The sequence below is a fragment of the Erigeron canadensis genome, chromosome 6 (assembly GCF_010389155.1).
Source record: "Erigeron canadensis isolate Cc75 chromosome 6, C_canadensis_v1, whole genome shotgun sequence".
Taxonomy (NCBI): Eukaryota; Viridiplantae; Streptophyta; class Magnoliopsida; order Asterales; family Asteraceae; genus Erigeron; species Erigeron canadensis.
In genome coordinates this window covers 11,463,597-11,480,139 of record NC_057766.1, presented here as the reverse complement: position 1 = coordinate 11,480,139, position 16,543 = coordinate 11,463,597, and the positions used below count along the sequence as shown (strand labels likewise).

The 16,543-nt window shown below is 34.7% G+C and overlaps 2 protein-coding genes across 2 annotated transcripts; both read right to left on the bottom strand.

The window, feature by feature from the left end:
* Positions 1-9,054: 9,054 nt before the first annotated feature.
* Positions 9,055-10,099, bottom strand: LOC122603990 (endochitinase EP3-like). The gene is made up of 2 exons (XM_043776866.1): positions 9,664-10,099; positions 9,055-9,528 (listed from the first exon to the last, which is right to left on the bottom strand). Exons 1-2 carry the CDS (start codon positions 10,058-10,060, stop codon positions 9,119-9,121), a joined length of 807 nt encoding a protein of 268 aa, XP_043632801.1. The 5' UTR covers positions 10,061-10,099; the 3' UTR covers positions 9,055-9,118.
* Positions 10,100-13,949: 3,850 nt separating this feature from the next.
* LOC122603288 (endochitinase EP3-like) lies at positions 13,950-15,704 on the bottom strand. Its single transcript, XM_043775957.1, has 2 exons — positions 15,277-15,704; positions 13,950-14,498 (listed from the first exon to the last, which is right to left on the bottom strand). Exons 1-2 carry the CDS (start codon positions 15,671-15,673, stop codon positions 14,086-14,088), a joined length of 810 nt encoding a protein of 269 aa, XP_043631892.1. The 5' UTR covers positions 15,674-15,704; the 3' UTR covers positions 13,950-14,085.
* Positions 15,705-16,543: the final 839 nt, after the last annotated feature.

Below are 16,543 nucleotides of genomic sequence, written 5' to 3'. Positions count from 1 at the left end.
ATCCTCAAATACGCACATCAACTAATATAAACAAATGAGAGGGACACATTTACAAAGCAACAGAAGTTACTTCAAACATGCACATCAACTTATCCAGTATTAATGAGAGGGACACATTTACAAGGTAGTAGAAACATTTTTCAGAAAAATTTGTCTAGTGAGAAAATAAATTAATAAATTCCCCCTGAAACTTAGATATATAAAAGAAATGTGGTCTGAGTCTTCCCCTTGGAATGGTGATCCATAAATCTATCAGTGCAAAGATAGTATCACAAAGGCGTTCGATAGTTTTACTGGTATAGATTTATAAATCTGGAATCAAAGAACCCTGCCAGTGTCACAAAGGCGTTCATAACAAGGTTCCAGATTAAGGGTTCAACATTCCCAACTCACTGAAAAGATTTTGAAAAGTTTTCTCATCCAAAGGTTTTGTAAAAAATGTCAGCAAGTTGTTTATCAGTGGGAATAAAGTGGATTTCAACATCATTCTTCATTACATGATCGCGAATAAAATGATACCTGACATCAATGGTGCATGACTGGATTGTTTGAGATAGCAATGGCACTAGTATTGTCACAAAAGATAGGAGTCTTAGAATACTTAATACCATAATCAAGCAACTGGTGCTTCATCTAGAGTATCTGAGCACAACAACTGGCTGCAGACACATATTCTACTTCAGCAGTGGATAAAGAGACTGAAATTTGCTTCTTACTGGTCCAGCTCACCAGTTTGCCACCAAGGAAATGACATCCACCAGTAGTGGATTTCCTGTCTATCTTACAACCTGCATGATCTGAATCTGAATAACCCATTATATCTAAGCCTGAGCCTTTGGGATACCAAAGACCCAAACTGGGAGTACCCTTAAGATACTTCAAAATGCGCTTTACAGCCGCCAGATGAGATTCTTTTGGGTTAGACTGATATCTGGCACAAAGACATGTTGCAAACATTATATCTGGTCTACTGGCAGTTAAATACATTAGTGAACCAATCATGCCTTTATAGACAGTGGCGTTCACTGGCTTCCCATCAGGGTCTGAATCTATTGTTAAAGGTGCAGAAATAGGAGTTGATTTTGAGGGTGAAGAATTCATATCGAATTTTCTTGATTAATAAAAATACCATCACTGGTTTGTTTAATCTGGAGTCCAAGAAAAAATGTGAATTCACCCATTAAACTCATTTCAAATGTTGAAGACATGATTTTTGAAAATTTCTTGCACAAAGATTCATCAGTAGAACCAAAAATAATATCATCAACATAAACTTGTACCAACAGAAGATTACCTCTTTCACGAAGAATAAATAAGGTATTGTCAATTGCACCTCTTTTGAAACCATTTTCTGATAAGTGTTTGGTCAGAGTATCATACCAGGCTCGAGGGGCTTGTCTGAGGCCATACAATGCCTTGTCCAGACGATATACCCAATGTGGATGCTTTTCATCAATGAAGCCTGGAGGTTGCTTGACAAAAACTTCTTCTTCTAATTCTCCATTCAAAAATGCACTTTTTACGTCCACTGGTAGACCTTGAAGTTATGATGGGCAGCAAAGGCTAAAAACATTCTGATGGCTTCCAACCTTGCTACTGGTGCGAATGATTCTTCAAAGTCAAGGTCTGTCTGGACATAACCTTGTGCCACCAATCTGGCCTTATTTCTGATCACATGACCATCTTCGTCAACCTTATTCCTGAAGACCCATCTGGTTCCAATTGGTTCTTTCCTGCCAACTGGAGGAGGAACCAGATTCCAAATTTTATTTCGTTCGAACTGGTGAAGCTCTTCTTGCATAGCTATCACCCAGCTTGGGTCATTCATTGCCTCGTCAATCTTCTTCGGTTCCATCAGTGATAAGAAGCTGACATATAAACATTGTTCACTAGAGGCACTTCAGGTCTGAACCCCTCTACTGGAGTCACCGATAATCTGTTTGATTGGGTGAGCTTTTGTCCACTTAGAGTATTGACCAGGATTGTTTCTTACAACAATATCAGTGCAAGAATTCAATTGATTCTCTGGAGTAGGATCTTGCCAGACAACTTCAGCATCTTCATCAGAATCTGTAAGATCACGATTTGCATCATGAAATTCTTCATTTAAAGGCATTTCTTGGATTACTGGCTCAAAATCAATTGAATCTGATACTGGAGGAGTAGTACGAACATCTGATCCAATAACAAGTTCAGAGGGTAGTTTGAAACTTATTGAAGGATAGAATGAAGTATTACTGGAAGGTTTTGCAAATTGCACTGGTTCCAAGTCAGGATGACTGGAAGCATCTTCAGATGAATCTTTATTGTAGTTGATAGGGTCAGATTCACCAAAGATAATTGGACTTTCTGAAGGGGAATTAAGGGTTGGCCTTTTATTGATTGTCTCATTTGACTCATCAAATGTGACATGTATTGACTCCTGGACCTTTTCTAGTCTCTTGTTGTAGACTCTGAAGGCTTTGCGAATGGTTGAATATCCTAAGAAATATCCTTCATCAGCTTTAGCATCAAATTTGCCTAACTGACTGGAGTCGTTCAGGATGTATAATGGACATCCAAAAACGTGAAAATAACCAATATTTGGTTTTCTATTTCTCAATATTTCATAGGATGTCTTCTTGTGCCTCTTCACATATACTGAGCGATTTTGAGTGTGACAAGCAGTTGCAATTGCTTCAGCCCAGTACATTTTAGGAAGACCAGATTCAGCAAGCATAGTCCTGGCAGCTTCTATCAGCGTCCTGTTCTTTCTTTCTACAACTCCATTCTGTTCTGGTGTATGTGCTGATGAGAAATTCTAGGAGATGCCAGTGTCAGTGCAGAATTTCCCCAGAGTTGCATTCTGGAATTCTGTTCCATTATCACTTCTTAACTGACACACTTTTCGCTTGTATTTGAGTTCAATTTGCTTGATAAGAGCGATGATTTCAGCAGCAGTTTCATTCTTTGATCTAAGAAATATTACCCAACAATATCTAGAGTATTCATCAACAACTACCAGGGTATATTTCTTACCAGCACGAGTCTGAACATTCACTGGACCAAAGAGGTCCATATGAAGCATATGAAGAGGTTCAGATATGCTAAAATTCTGTTTTGTCTTGAAACTGGTGCGTTTCTGCTTCCCCATCTCACATCCTGGACATGGCCTTTCCTTTTTGAAGGAGACAGAAGGTATCCCATCTGCAAGTTGTTTTCTGGACAACTTGTTGATATTTTTGAAATTTAAATGGGACAACCTTTTATGGCATAGCCAGTTTGTGTCTTCATCAGCCTTAGTATAGAAACACTGCTCTGAAGGAGAGCTTTCCATATCCATTATGTACACATTCCCTTTTCTGGGAGCAATCAATACTACCTTCCAATCCTTATTAAATACGATGCCTTGAGAGATGTTAAATAACACCTGGTAGCCATCATCACACAACTGGCTCACACTTATGAGATTATACTTCAACCCATTTACATAAGCCACTCGTCTGAATTTGACTTGACCATTATTCAGAACACCATATCCCTCAGTCTTTCCAGAATCATCATTTCCAAAAGTAATGGAGGGTCCGTCTGAAACTTCGAACTCCTCCAGCAGGGTCTTACATCCGGTCATTGTCCTGCCAGCAGTGCTGTCAAGATACTATATATATTTCTTTCGATCGCCCTGCACATCCACCAGATTATTAGTTTAAAGGTTTGCGAACCCATCGACTGATGGGTTCTCTGGATCCACAAGGATGGATCCCAGCAGGTATCTGGTTGATTTCACTTTCAAAAATAGTGGGTTTCTCAGTAAACACCACTAGAGCTGACAGTTTTGAAACCTTTTTCTTTTGCTTATCAATAGGTGTGCTCGATTTTTCTTTCTTGGAAAAAGGTTTTGTATTTTGTTTAGGGCCAGATGAAGTACTCTCAAAATTGTTAATTCTTGCATTACAACTTTGAACTTGACGAGCCAGTAGTAAAAACTGACTCTCTAGCCTTAACAAAATATTTTCTTCAGATGACACCATAGCCTTTCCAGTTGACTGTACTTTTGGCTTAGGTGGAGGAACAACATTCTTCTTTTTCTGAACCTATGGTTCTTTAGAAGATGATTGAGGCAAAGATTTATTCTGCTTAACCTTCTTGACTGTAGCATTCATCTGTGGAGCTCCAGTCTTAACCTCATACAATTGAACAAGAGGAATAATACAAGTTTTGGGTGGTATTGGTTCATCATAGATAGTGCTAGGTTTTAACACTTCAGGCAGTCGGTCAACAACAGGTATTAATGCAGCAGCATTCACATTACCCCCAGATATGCACGTTTTTGGGAGGGGTACTGCTTACGTACAGCATCATATGGTTTCTTAGTCTCAAGCCATGACTGGATAACAAGTTTTTCTTTTGATAAAAGATTTTCCAGTTCCTCCTTTTCTTGAACCAATTGTTCAGTAACCAAAACTTGTGCTTTGAAAGCTAGTTCAATATCTTGCAATTCTTTTAACTTAGATTGTAAGTTTGTCATTTCAGAAAAATCTGTTTCAAAATTATTTGACATTTCTGAACGAACAGTTTCCACAAACATTAAATCAGAGTTTAAAGCTTCACCAATGTCCAATTTTAACTCAGGATCAGTTTCTTTGTCATAATCTATTACCTTTTTAATGACAATGTCCACCCATCTTCCAGATGTGACATCTTCTTTCACCAGATGCTCTTCATCAGCTAGAGCCATATAACAACAATTTCTTTCCTCTTCATCATCGACTGATGAGTCATCAGAGGGAACCCATTATTCTTTTGCCACCATGCATTTATTATTATCCTTTTCTGCAGACATGAAAGCAATTTGAGCCTTAAGCTTTTTGTATTTTAATCTATAGCTATCATCAGGCTTGTTATAAGAGTTGATGGACCAGATTGTGAAACAAACTGATTTGACTTGCACTCTTTCATGAAATGACCTTTTCTGCCACACTTAAAGCATGTCAAATTGGTCTTATCAGTGGAAGAACTGGGTGCAGTGTGTCCAGTGGGTCTGTTAGCTCTGGCTTTGAAACGGTTAAACGTTTTAGCCATCATAGCCATGAGATCATCACTATCAGTTTCATCATAATCTGGAGAGATATTATTCATGACTCCAGAATCCATTAATTCAGACATCATCTTCTTCATAGAAAATACATTCTCGGAAGACATTAATGCTACACGGGGTGGTTCAGTATTACTAACCACAGGGGAACTACTGGAAGCATGATTAATAGCATCTTTTTCTGCCTCAATTCTCTGGGCTTGATTCTCTTTAGTGAATCTGAAGGCTCCGTACAAAGATGACAGAGTATGGGAATGCAAGGTTTTACCTTGTCTCAAGACCACGATCATATGAGACCATTTTAAAGGAAGAATATCACAAAATTTTTCAAGAAGTATGTCCTTGTCCTTCTCTACCCCAAGCCCTCTTAACTGGTTTATGATAGACATAAATCTGGTGTAGGTACCAGTTAATGATTCATTGGGTAGGGCAAAAAATGACTCGTACTTCTTATTTAAAGCCACTTTTTTGGTAACAATAGTATCATCACCACCTTTATACTGGTTCACTAGTTCATCCCACATGCTTTTGGCACTGGGATAAAGCACTAGTGTAGGAATTAGAGCTTCAGGAACGGCCCCAAGGATCATGACTTTTAAAGTAGTGTCAATATTGACAAGTCTCCTTTCCTCTTCAGACCAATGTTCCTCTCTCTTTTCCCTCCCAGATCTTGCTCCAGTTGGATCAAGAAGTGGATTGAGAGGACTTCTAGGAATATAGGGTCCTTCATTTAAAAATTTAAGCATGTTCCTTTCAATACCAGTAACATGTAATAACATCCTAGCCTTCCACGTGCCAAATTCATCACCATTCCCACTAAATTTGGGAACAGGAGTATTCGAGTAATGCACATGCACGTGTGGAGAAGCAGGAATAGGAGGTGGTGGTGGTGGATTATTGTTAGCCTGGTCATTGGTTTGTTCAAATTCATTTATGGGTGGAGGTCCAACATTTAAAGGGTTTCCTTGTGTATTCTCTAGGTTGGCATTCGAGAGAATGCAGATCTAGGCAAGTATGTTAGCCTTCTGCTCTGATACCAATTGTGAAGTCCCTCACTCGATGGTTTAACCCACAAGTGTAGAATAACAACTCAAGTAATCACTAGAGATGACTAGTATTAAATGTCAAGTAAGCACTAGATTGGACTAGTATTACGATTAATATAAATGCAAGAATATATATATAACGTAATACGTACTTAAGCAATATAAAGATAAGCAAATAAGTAAATGGTGAGACACAATGTAATTTTCAAGTGTATTTTATTTATTGATGTTAAATAAAATACAAGGTTGTTGCGGAACAAGATATTACAAAGTAAGTATCTAAACAACCTATGAAATACAAGTGATCTAATCTTTGCTAAATAAACTCTTTGATCGAAATACTTAAAGTTGTGAAGTATGACTGTTTAGATCGAGAGTATTTGAGCAAAGACACCAAATTGCAAAAGTATATAATTTGGACGAGGAAGTGACTTGGTATTTATAGGCAAAAAGAATAAATATAATATTCTTTTTGCCGTACAAATATGGTTACATGCATTTAAGGAAATTACATTAATTCCTTAAAAGCATTAATTAAAGTACAAGAATAAAGTCACATGATAGTGACTTGTCTTCTAATTAACCAACCACCTTTACATGCGTGTAAGGTTTTTAACAAAAGATAAATGGATTGTAAAAGCATAAAGTCAATTCCTCGTAATCAGTATTCAGACTTGTAAGGTCTAGAACACTGATAAGCACTCCAGTTAGGAGATCTGGTAAGTCTTCCAGTGAGCTCCGCTATTTGTCAGACTTCTTTCTTCAGACTTCAGTCTTCGACTTCAATGAGAATGTTCTTCAGTGGAAAGATCTTGACTGGAGTAAAGTCCAGTGAACAAATCTGGTGGAATCCAGATTTCTATACAAGTAAGTTGTTCACTGGTCTTCACATAATTTCTGGACAAATCTTCAGAAGGCTCCAGTAGTTATGTCTGGAGTGAGTCCAGTAAATCTGGACCTAACAAATTATATAGTTAAAACTAGATTTTAGGCTGGACACGGAGCTTACAATATTATCAATATTAAATCTTCATACATTTAAGTCATAAAAGTTTATAATTTTGAAGATAGACGATTCCAAGTGTTATATTTTGCAAGTTGTTGTATAATAATCATAGGTTCGTCACTGTCATTATTAGCTGAGAGATGTTAATGAAATTGTTTGCAGTAATCGTTACACCAGACACATACTACAATAATTCATCTATTGTACAATTATTGAAACCAGTTCTACTCATAATGTGATATTATTATGAATTATAACTAAGAATTAAAATATAAACATACTTATAATGCCGTACTTGACATTTAGCTATATGTTTTTAATTATGATGCGGGTTCATAACACGAAAAAGTTTATTTTCAATCACATGTTCTATGATAATTAGATAACAATTATGATTGTTTTTATATTCTTTGATAACAATTAGGACTCTTGATTTGAGTGACAATTATAACTTTAAACATTAATACGCAAAACTAATACATAAAAGGGAGAAAATTTTGTTAATAAAGTTTAAATATATAACAAAGTTTATTATATTTATATACTAAAAAGTCAAGAAAAGTCAAACTTGAAAATTTGAGAAAATCGAGAGATGTGATTACGCGGATTGTCTATAATATTTTAAAGCTAAGATAAATGTTTAACTGTAAAAAAATGTAAGTAAAAACAAATTTAAAAGAATATACTTCTTGAACATTGAACACATATATTTATTTTATCTTTTGAAAAAAAAATTGTAGATAATATTTCATATGTTGAAATTTTTTTAATTAATTAAATGAGATTTTTTTTTAAAATTCTCTCAAGTTGATGGTTAAAATAAATATAAATTAAGTATTCAATGCTAAAAAGTATAAATTAATAATGAAAAACAAAAAAAAATTGCAAATTAATGAAACTTTTTCTACAAATACTAATATAATACGGAGTAATACATTTGGATAATGGTTAGTAGGATTTTTTAATTATAACTAAATTAAATGATGAGATAAGCGAAAGTCAATTTGATAAAATTGAGCGAATTGATTGGTTAATAAGTCATTACTTTAACTGTTTTATAAGATATTTAATTGTCTTATAGTATATATTAAGATTAAGATTATAAAAGAGTATTAATAACTACTCAATATTAAAAAAACAAAAAATATATCATAAACATTATGCAAAGACAATGTTCTTGCTGTAGAATTTATTTTTTTTTATTATTGCTATATCGATTTCTCCGATGAAAACACTCAAAACACCCGCCATATTTATTTGGTAAACAAAACCCTTATTTCAAAATTAAAACACACAAAGAAATCAACCGTAACCCGCGCGATGATCCTAATAGTGATACATCCGAAATGGAACTCAACAATGAAGCTGTTTATGTTGCCTGTCGTGATAAGGCTACATACAATTATTCTAGTGACGAATCCAATTGAATATCAATCATGATTTGTAATAAGTAATAAGACATTAATTCAAATCAATATATATATATATATATATATCGAGTTGTGTTTTACTTTTAAGTTGGTAATATTTTTATTAGGTTGTGTTTTTATAGATCTTGATGACACTAGTTTGTATTGTTGCATTTTAATTTTTAGATGATAGACGTGGATCTTAGCAGACATGATGGTGATGGACATGGTGATCCTCCACGGGGGAATAGAACCCCGCTTGACGGTTGGTGAGTTATTTACTTGATTTGTATTTATTTTAATCTGTTATTTGCTTGATTTTTTTAATTTAATCCCTTGAATTTGCTGTAGTTGTTGACCGTTCTTGCTAAAAACTTTTTATGGGATTTCACATAATTCTACAAGTATTTTAATAGATGTTAACTGATTTAACATCTACAAAATACCGGGAATATATGCTAGGATAACAAAAAGTGTAACATCAATTAATGAATTCTAATACGCATACGTTGTACCAAGTTCAGATAATTGGAGTTCATTTTCAATGTCAAATCAATACACAGTTATTTCACGTATATATAGTCTAACACCGAAGGTTATCACCAGGTGCAACACCGAGTTGATCACAGTATTGGGTGTAGTACCGGACACGAGAAGTTACGGTATCAGAATTTCCACCATCACACTCCATTCCATTAATAGCCCGAATGGTGGATCCAAATCCTTGGCCTGAAACTATGAGTGATTGAACATTATTCATCCAAAACCACAAGGCGGTTCGAAAGGAAATTACTGGATCTGTGGCCACAGTCTCGGGATTGTTTAATCCGTCAAACCCGATACTCTGCCCAGCTGGTCCATAGTTGTAGTTCCATGATAGTTGGATTGGACCTCTCCCGTAGTAACCTTTGTTAGGGTTACATGGATATTGAGTATTGTTTTCATCGCAGTAGTCTCTTGAAGGACCATTTATTTCTTCGATGTAGCAAAAATCTGCTCAATAAACCACACAAACTTAATTAAAGATGAGTAATTAATGGATCCTTTTACAACATCAACACATGTTTTAGTTATATTGGTTAATAATGTAATTAGTCTACCAAAATAGAAACTGATCGATAAACTTACGTCCAGTTTCATGTGTCACATGTGCAAAGAAAGCTGCAATCTCGCGTCTTGAATCATCTTCCGAACCAACTCTACCAAACTGAGGATAATTTTCTATGGCTTCAAGGAACGCGGCACGAGAATAAAACCCTTTCCCTTCACAACCCGCATCTGATTGGTCCACAATTCCATTAAAGAATGCATCTGTGACAATACTAGGGACAGATACATCATTTGTCGGAGGTGGACCAAAGCATGGCCCTTGTTGGCATCCAGTGCCACAATATGCCTCATCGCTGCCACAAAAACCGAAGCGGCTGCAACACAAGTCTGGGCTGCAGCCACAGTTTTGTGCGGAGGCGGTGAGGATGCATATGAAAAGTAGTACGGTGATGATGATTCCTGAGAAAGTTTTCATGATGATTGGTTTGTGTGGTTTAGTTTGTGGAATTGTGGTGTTAGTTATATAGTGTGTGTGAAAAGCGTGGGGACATAATGGATGTCGAATAAACAGTGTTGTATGGTTTGACTTGGTTTTAAGCTGACTTTGTCAAACTAGTTGACCATGAAATGTCGTCAAAATTAAAAGTGCTTATTTTCAAATTTTCACAAGTCCGCTTGTTGACATTTATTAACTATTTAAATATTTTATTAAAACCCTCTGAAAGTCAACTTAAACAATATTGGTAATTCGAACCTGTAAGAAAAACTTAAACACAAGGCTAAACAATACAGCGTAATGCAAATCTGAAAGATTACATAAAATAAAATACTAAATCTCTTCTGTGGAAGAGTTTTGATTTAAATGTTTGTTTTTTTTTTTTAAAATTAAATTTGATATGATGTTGTGATAATAAAATAAATAATATAAGACAAAGTAAATATAAAGTTATTCGACATCTAAGTTTAGGTGTGAAATATCTCAAAATATTATTTTATAATAATTTTTGTTTAATGAATACATGTTTGGTCTTCATGAATTTTATGAAGTTAAAAAATTAGTATGTGAGTTTTTCACATTTAAGCTTAGGTACCTAACAGACTTATATAACCATCCCTATAATATATATATATATATATAAAGGAAGGTTTATTTGAGAACTCACAAATAAAAAAGAACACGAGAACAATTCTGGACTACTCATTTACTTATATTTTATCTCTCTTCCATTAAATAAGAAAATTCACTCAAATCATTTAAAATGCTTTATCTTACAAACCGTAAATCGTTAGACGAAACAAAAAGCATGGGTAATCTTAAAATTTCGTCATCTCATTAGAGATCCAATTCGATATGATTTTGACGACTTTTTAATTTTTGTTTTTTTTTCCTATCGCGTTCATCCTACACATGTGTAAGATCATTGTTTTCATATGTAAATTAGTAAATGAACATATGTACAAAACAATGAAGGCCAAGGGCGGAGCCTGTCAATCCATGGCAGAGCCATGGTAGCCAAGGAGGGAGCCCGTCAGTCCATGACGAAGGAATAGCGGCTAAGGGCGGAGCCCGTTAGGTAGATCACACCTCACTGGTCACCCCCTATGACCTATCACCCTCTATGACCTATCACCCTATGACTTATCACCCTCTATGACCTATCACCCCCACTAGCTTTGGTTTATGAATATCCTTAAGGGCGAAGCCCGTTCCGAATCATAATTTTTGTTCAACCTACACATATGTAAGTTTAACCTATACATGTGTAAGTTATGTGTAATTACCAAAAAGAAAACGAAAATTAAAAAGTCGTCAAAAGTATATCGAATTGGATCTCTAATGAAAGAGGACGAAATTTTAAGACTACCCATGCTTTTTGTTTCGTCTAACGATTTACGGTTTGTGAGTTAGAACATTTTGAATGATTTGAGTGACTTTTATTATTTAATTGAAGAGAGAGAAAAAGGAAAAAAATGTGTGGTCCAGAATGGTTCTTGAGTTTTTTTTTTAGAAGTTCTCAAAATAACTCACCCCTATATATATATATAGCAATATACGTACATATGTGATCAAGAATCCAAATCTCCACATAATTGTATAACAGATGATAATCCATGCCTCCACACAATTATAAACTTCAAAATTACACATAAGTTATTCAGAACACAATCAAAAAACAATTTTTATGTAAAGAATAATAATCGGTTGGGCTAGATTTGAAAAGTTCTCAAAGATTCTCGCAAAAAAAAAAGTTTCTCAAAATAACTTTTCACTATATATATACACATCCCCATAATATGTATATATAGAATAATAGAACATCCACATTATCATAAACGGTTCTAGCTTAGCAACTTTCGAATTGAAACATGCCCTCCGGCCTGCACCATCCAATAATGAAGGTAGTTATTTAGTTGTCTTAACAGGGGCTTCTCAATACGTATAATTATCGGCTTCTCACTACATATAATCTGAGTTTGCATATTAGTAAAATACCAAAGGTACGTAGATTTGTAATAATCAAATGTATGCATATTATATTTCTAGTGCTTTTCTGGATAGTAATTTCTCACGTAATAATGATGGTTGCATCCCATATATTTCTTTTATTGCTTCGTGTTGACAAAAGTTGCCCATATATATGGTTTAATAGTGTCAAAGATGTGAAGGATGATGAGAAAGTGGAAATATAGAAAATTAAACACCATTAATAAAGTTTTAAAAGAAAAAAAGTTCAATGATTATGGGTTAAAAATGTTAGTGATATAGTTGTATATATGGTTAAGTTGAAATAGCCAAGCATGTGAATGTTGCCTTATATGTCTTTTATAAATTAAACTTTTAAGGACATAGCGAAGTATCTGAGTACGTTCCAAGCTCCTCCAAGCATTGAAGCTAAGGATTACATCTAAAGAAGCTGCAGAACAAAATGAGCAAGAAAAACACAAATCTTAGGCACCCAAAAACAGAGTTGCCATTGGAAAATGTAGATGTATCAAATTTGACCCATTCACTTCTGAATGAGTGAGTGGAAAAAAATTAAAATTCAGCTAAAAGGGGAGCTGGTCAAATCAGTCAAACGGATTAAAAATCGCCCATAATCTCTTCCTTTTTTTGAGTGTCATACAATCTTCTAAACAGCAGAAAAACTTACCTTGGAAAAAATTAAGGACAGCTGAAGTAATGAATATGCTCAAAATACTTTCAAAGACATCGTCATCAAACATTCCAAATATAGATTCATCTCCGTGCCATGCAATGATTACCATAGCCTAAAAAGGAGAACAAAAATTATGTGAGACTGATCTTAGAAAGGGAGAGATTCATAGAAAACTATATGATGTAACTATAGACCTGAAACACTAATATAAGAAGCATCCACATTCGATCAAAGCTCCTGTAAATGTGCAAAAAAGTCCGCACTTCGACGAAATTTGATTTAGGCTTCTTCTTTCCAGGTATGACACGAGTGTGCTCCTGTACCTATCATACTGGCGATTAACATTATATAATCATGTTGAAAGGAAGATGTTGAAATAGCCTTATAGTTTAAAATATATCTTCTCAAATTTATTGGTATATAATACGGGTGAAATGTTCATTTGAAAACTAAATTTTTTGTGAAAACTAGAAAACTGTCAAAACACATTGTGATCTGAATTTAACACGATGTGTTTTAATTGTGTTTTTATAAAACACAATTTGTTTTTATTGTATAATCTAAAATACGTTGTGTTAAGTTTTAAATCACGGTGTGTTTTTTATGGAATTGTAAATCAAAAAATTGTTCAAACACACTGTGATATGAACTTAACATAATGTGTTTTCGAAAAACATATTAAAAACACATTGTGTTAAATTCAAAACACAATGTGTTTTGACAGTTTTCTAGTTTTCACGAAAAATTTAGTTTTCAAATGATCAAAATCCTACGGATACTAATAATTTTATTACAAGTATTACGAGTATTATAACTTTATTACAAGTATTACGAGTATTATAGATGTTAGCTGATTCAACATCCACAAAATACTGGGAATATATGCTAGGATAACAAGTGGTTATAACATTAAATAATGAATTCGAATACACATATGTCGTACCAAGTTCAGATAACTGAAGTTCATTTTATTACAAGTATTACGAGTATTATAGATGTTAGCTGATTCAACATCCACAAAATACTGGGAATATATGCTAGGATAACAATTGGTTATAACATTAAATAATGAATTCGAATACACATATGTCATACCAAGTTCAGATAACTGAAGTTCATTTTATTACAAGTATTACGAGTCTTATAGATTACGAGTATTATAGATGTTAGCTGATTCAACATCCACAAAATACTGGGAATATATGCTAGGATAACAATTGGTTATAACATTAAATAATGAATTCGAATACACATATGTCGTACCAAGTTCAGATAACTGAAGTTCATTTTAAGTGTCAATCTATGACGAGAAATACACTGTTATTTTATGTATATGTATAGTCTAACACCGAAGGTTATCACCAGGTGCAACACCGAGTTGATCACAGTATTGGGTGTAGTATCGGACACGAGAAGTTACAGTGTCCGGATTCCCACCATCGCACTCCAATATTCCATTAATAGCCCGAATGGTGGATCCAAATCCTTGGCCTGAAACTATGAGTGACTGAACATTATTCATCCAAAACCACAAGGCGGTTCGAAAGGAAATGACTGGATCCGTGGCCACAGTCTCGGGGTTGTTTAATCCGTCGAACCCGATACTCTGCCCAGCTGGTCCATAGTTGTAGTTCCATGATAGTTGGATTGGACCTCTCCCGTAGTAACCTTTGTTAGGGTTACATGGATATTGAGTATTGTTTTCGTCGCAGTAGTCTCTTGAAGGACCGTTTATTTCTTCAATGAAGCAAAAATCTGCTCAATAAACCACACAAACTTAATTAAAGATGATTAATTAATGGATCCTTTTACAACATCTACTAATATTTGAATTAGATAACTTAAAATTTTGTAAATGTACTACCGACTATGATATATATAATGCATATACACATTGAAATATAGCTCAAAATTCTTTTCTACATAACTGGTGACCAAAAAAATAATTACCAAAACAAGCCATTAACTAAAAACACAAAAGTAACGACATTGTTAGAATGTTAGGCTAAACGGAGTGGGGAGAGATGAAGAGGGCGGGATATCCGCCATGTGGCAAAAAAATTTTGGTAGGAAAAAGGAGGAAGTGGTTTAGGGGGCGAGATTTGGGCAAGATTGTGCGACATGGAGATTTGGAAGGAGAGTTTTGGGCGAGAGAAATATTCCGCCTGGATGTGTTCGGGGGCGTAAATGGCGAGGAGGGATGGTGTTCCAGGCGAGTTATGGGCGAAATTTGGGGGGATTATGCCCCACTCCGGATAGCCTTACATATATTCTAAGTTTTTAACCGCACATTCTGTAGGTCAATATCTTTTAGTATGTGTGTGGACGTGGATGAAATATCGATGTATATATCTTACAATTTCGTGCCACAATTTTTCAAAAGATTGACTAGATTATACAAAGGAAACTCCGAGAAAACATACTACTATACCTAATATAATTAAATTTCGTAAAAGTTTTTAGTTATTGGTTAGTAATATATGGTGATACTGTAATTATTTCTACTAGAAGCAAAGGTGATCGATAAACTTACGTCCAGTTTCATGTGTCACATGTGCAAAGAAAGCTGCAATCTCGCGTCTTGAATCATCTTCCGAACCAACTCTACCAAACTGAGGATAATTTTCTATGGCTTCAAGGAACGCGGCACGAGAATAAAACCCTTTCCCTTCACAACCCGCATCTGATTGGTCCACAATTCCATTAAAGAATGCATCTGTGACAATACTAGGGACAGATACATCATTTGTCGGAGGTGGACCAAAGCATGGCCCTTGTTGGCATCCAGTGCCACAATATGCCTCATCGCTGCCACAAAAACCGAAGCGGCTGCAACACAAGTCTGGGCTGCAGCCACAGTTTTGTGCGGAGGCGGTAAGGATACATATGAAAAGTAGTACGGTGATGATGATTCCTGAGAAAGTTTTCATGATGATTGGTTTGTGTGGTTTAGTTTGTGGAATTGTGGTGTTAGTTATATAGTGTGTGTGAAAAGCATGGGGACATAATGGATGTCGAACAAACTGTGTTGTATGGTTTGACTTGGTTTTAAGCTGACTTTGTCAAATTAGTTGACCATGAAATGTCGTCAAAATTAAAAGTGCATATTTTCAATTTTTCACAAGTCCGCTTGTTGATATTTATTAACGTTTTTAATAATTTTTAAAACCCTCTGAAAGTCAACTTAAACAATAATATTAGTACTTCGAACCTAGCTATAAGGAAAATTTGACAACTCAAATGAATCTAAGCAAAGGGCTAAACAATATAGTGTAATGCAAATCCGAAAGATTATCGTAAACTGTTTTTTATCAACCTTTGAATTGGAACATGCCCTCCACCATCCAATAATTAGTTGTCTTAACATATATCCAACGTTGAGTTTGAATATTACTCCCTCTGTCTCATTTTAGTTGTCATGTTGACCAATTTTGACCGTAAATAACTTTGTTTGCGTCATGTAACACTTGATATAAAATATATGAATGGATTAAGTTTTTAATGTCCTTTCCGTCGATATAAGTTTCATCAACTAACATATAGTACAAACAAAGTTATTTACGGTCAAAATTATTCAACATGACAACTAAAATAAGACGGAGGGAATAGTAAAAAACCAAAGGTACGTAAATTTGTAATCAAATGAGGGGGAGGTCTCTCAAGTTAGAAATAAGTTAAGGGGTCATATTAAAAAAATCTCGACCTTAATTTGTATGTATTAAAATTAAATATCAAGATTTAATATTTTAATCTTTGAATTTTAATCTTTCAGTCTTAATTCAAAAGTCATGATTTCTTTA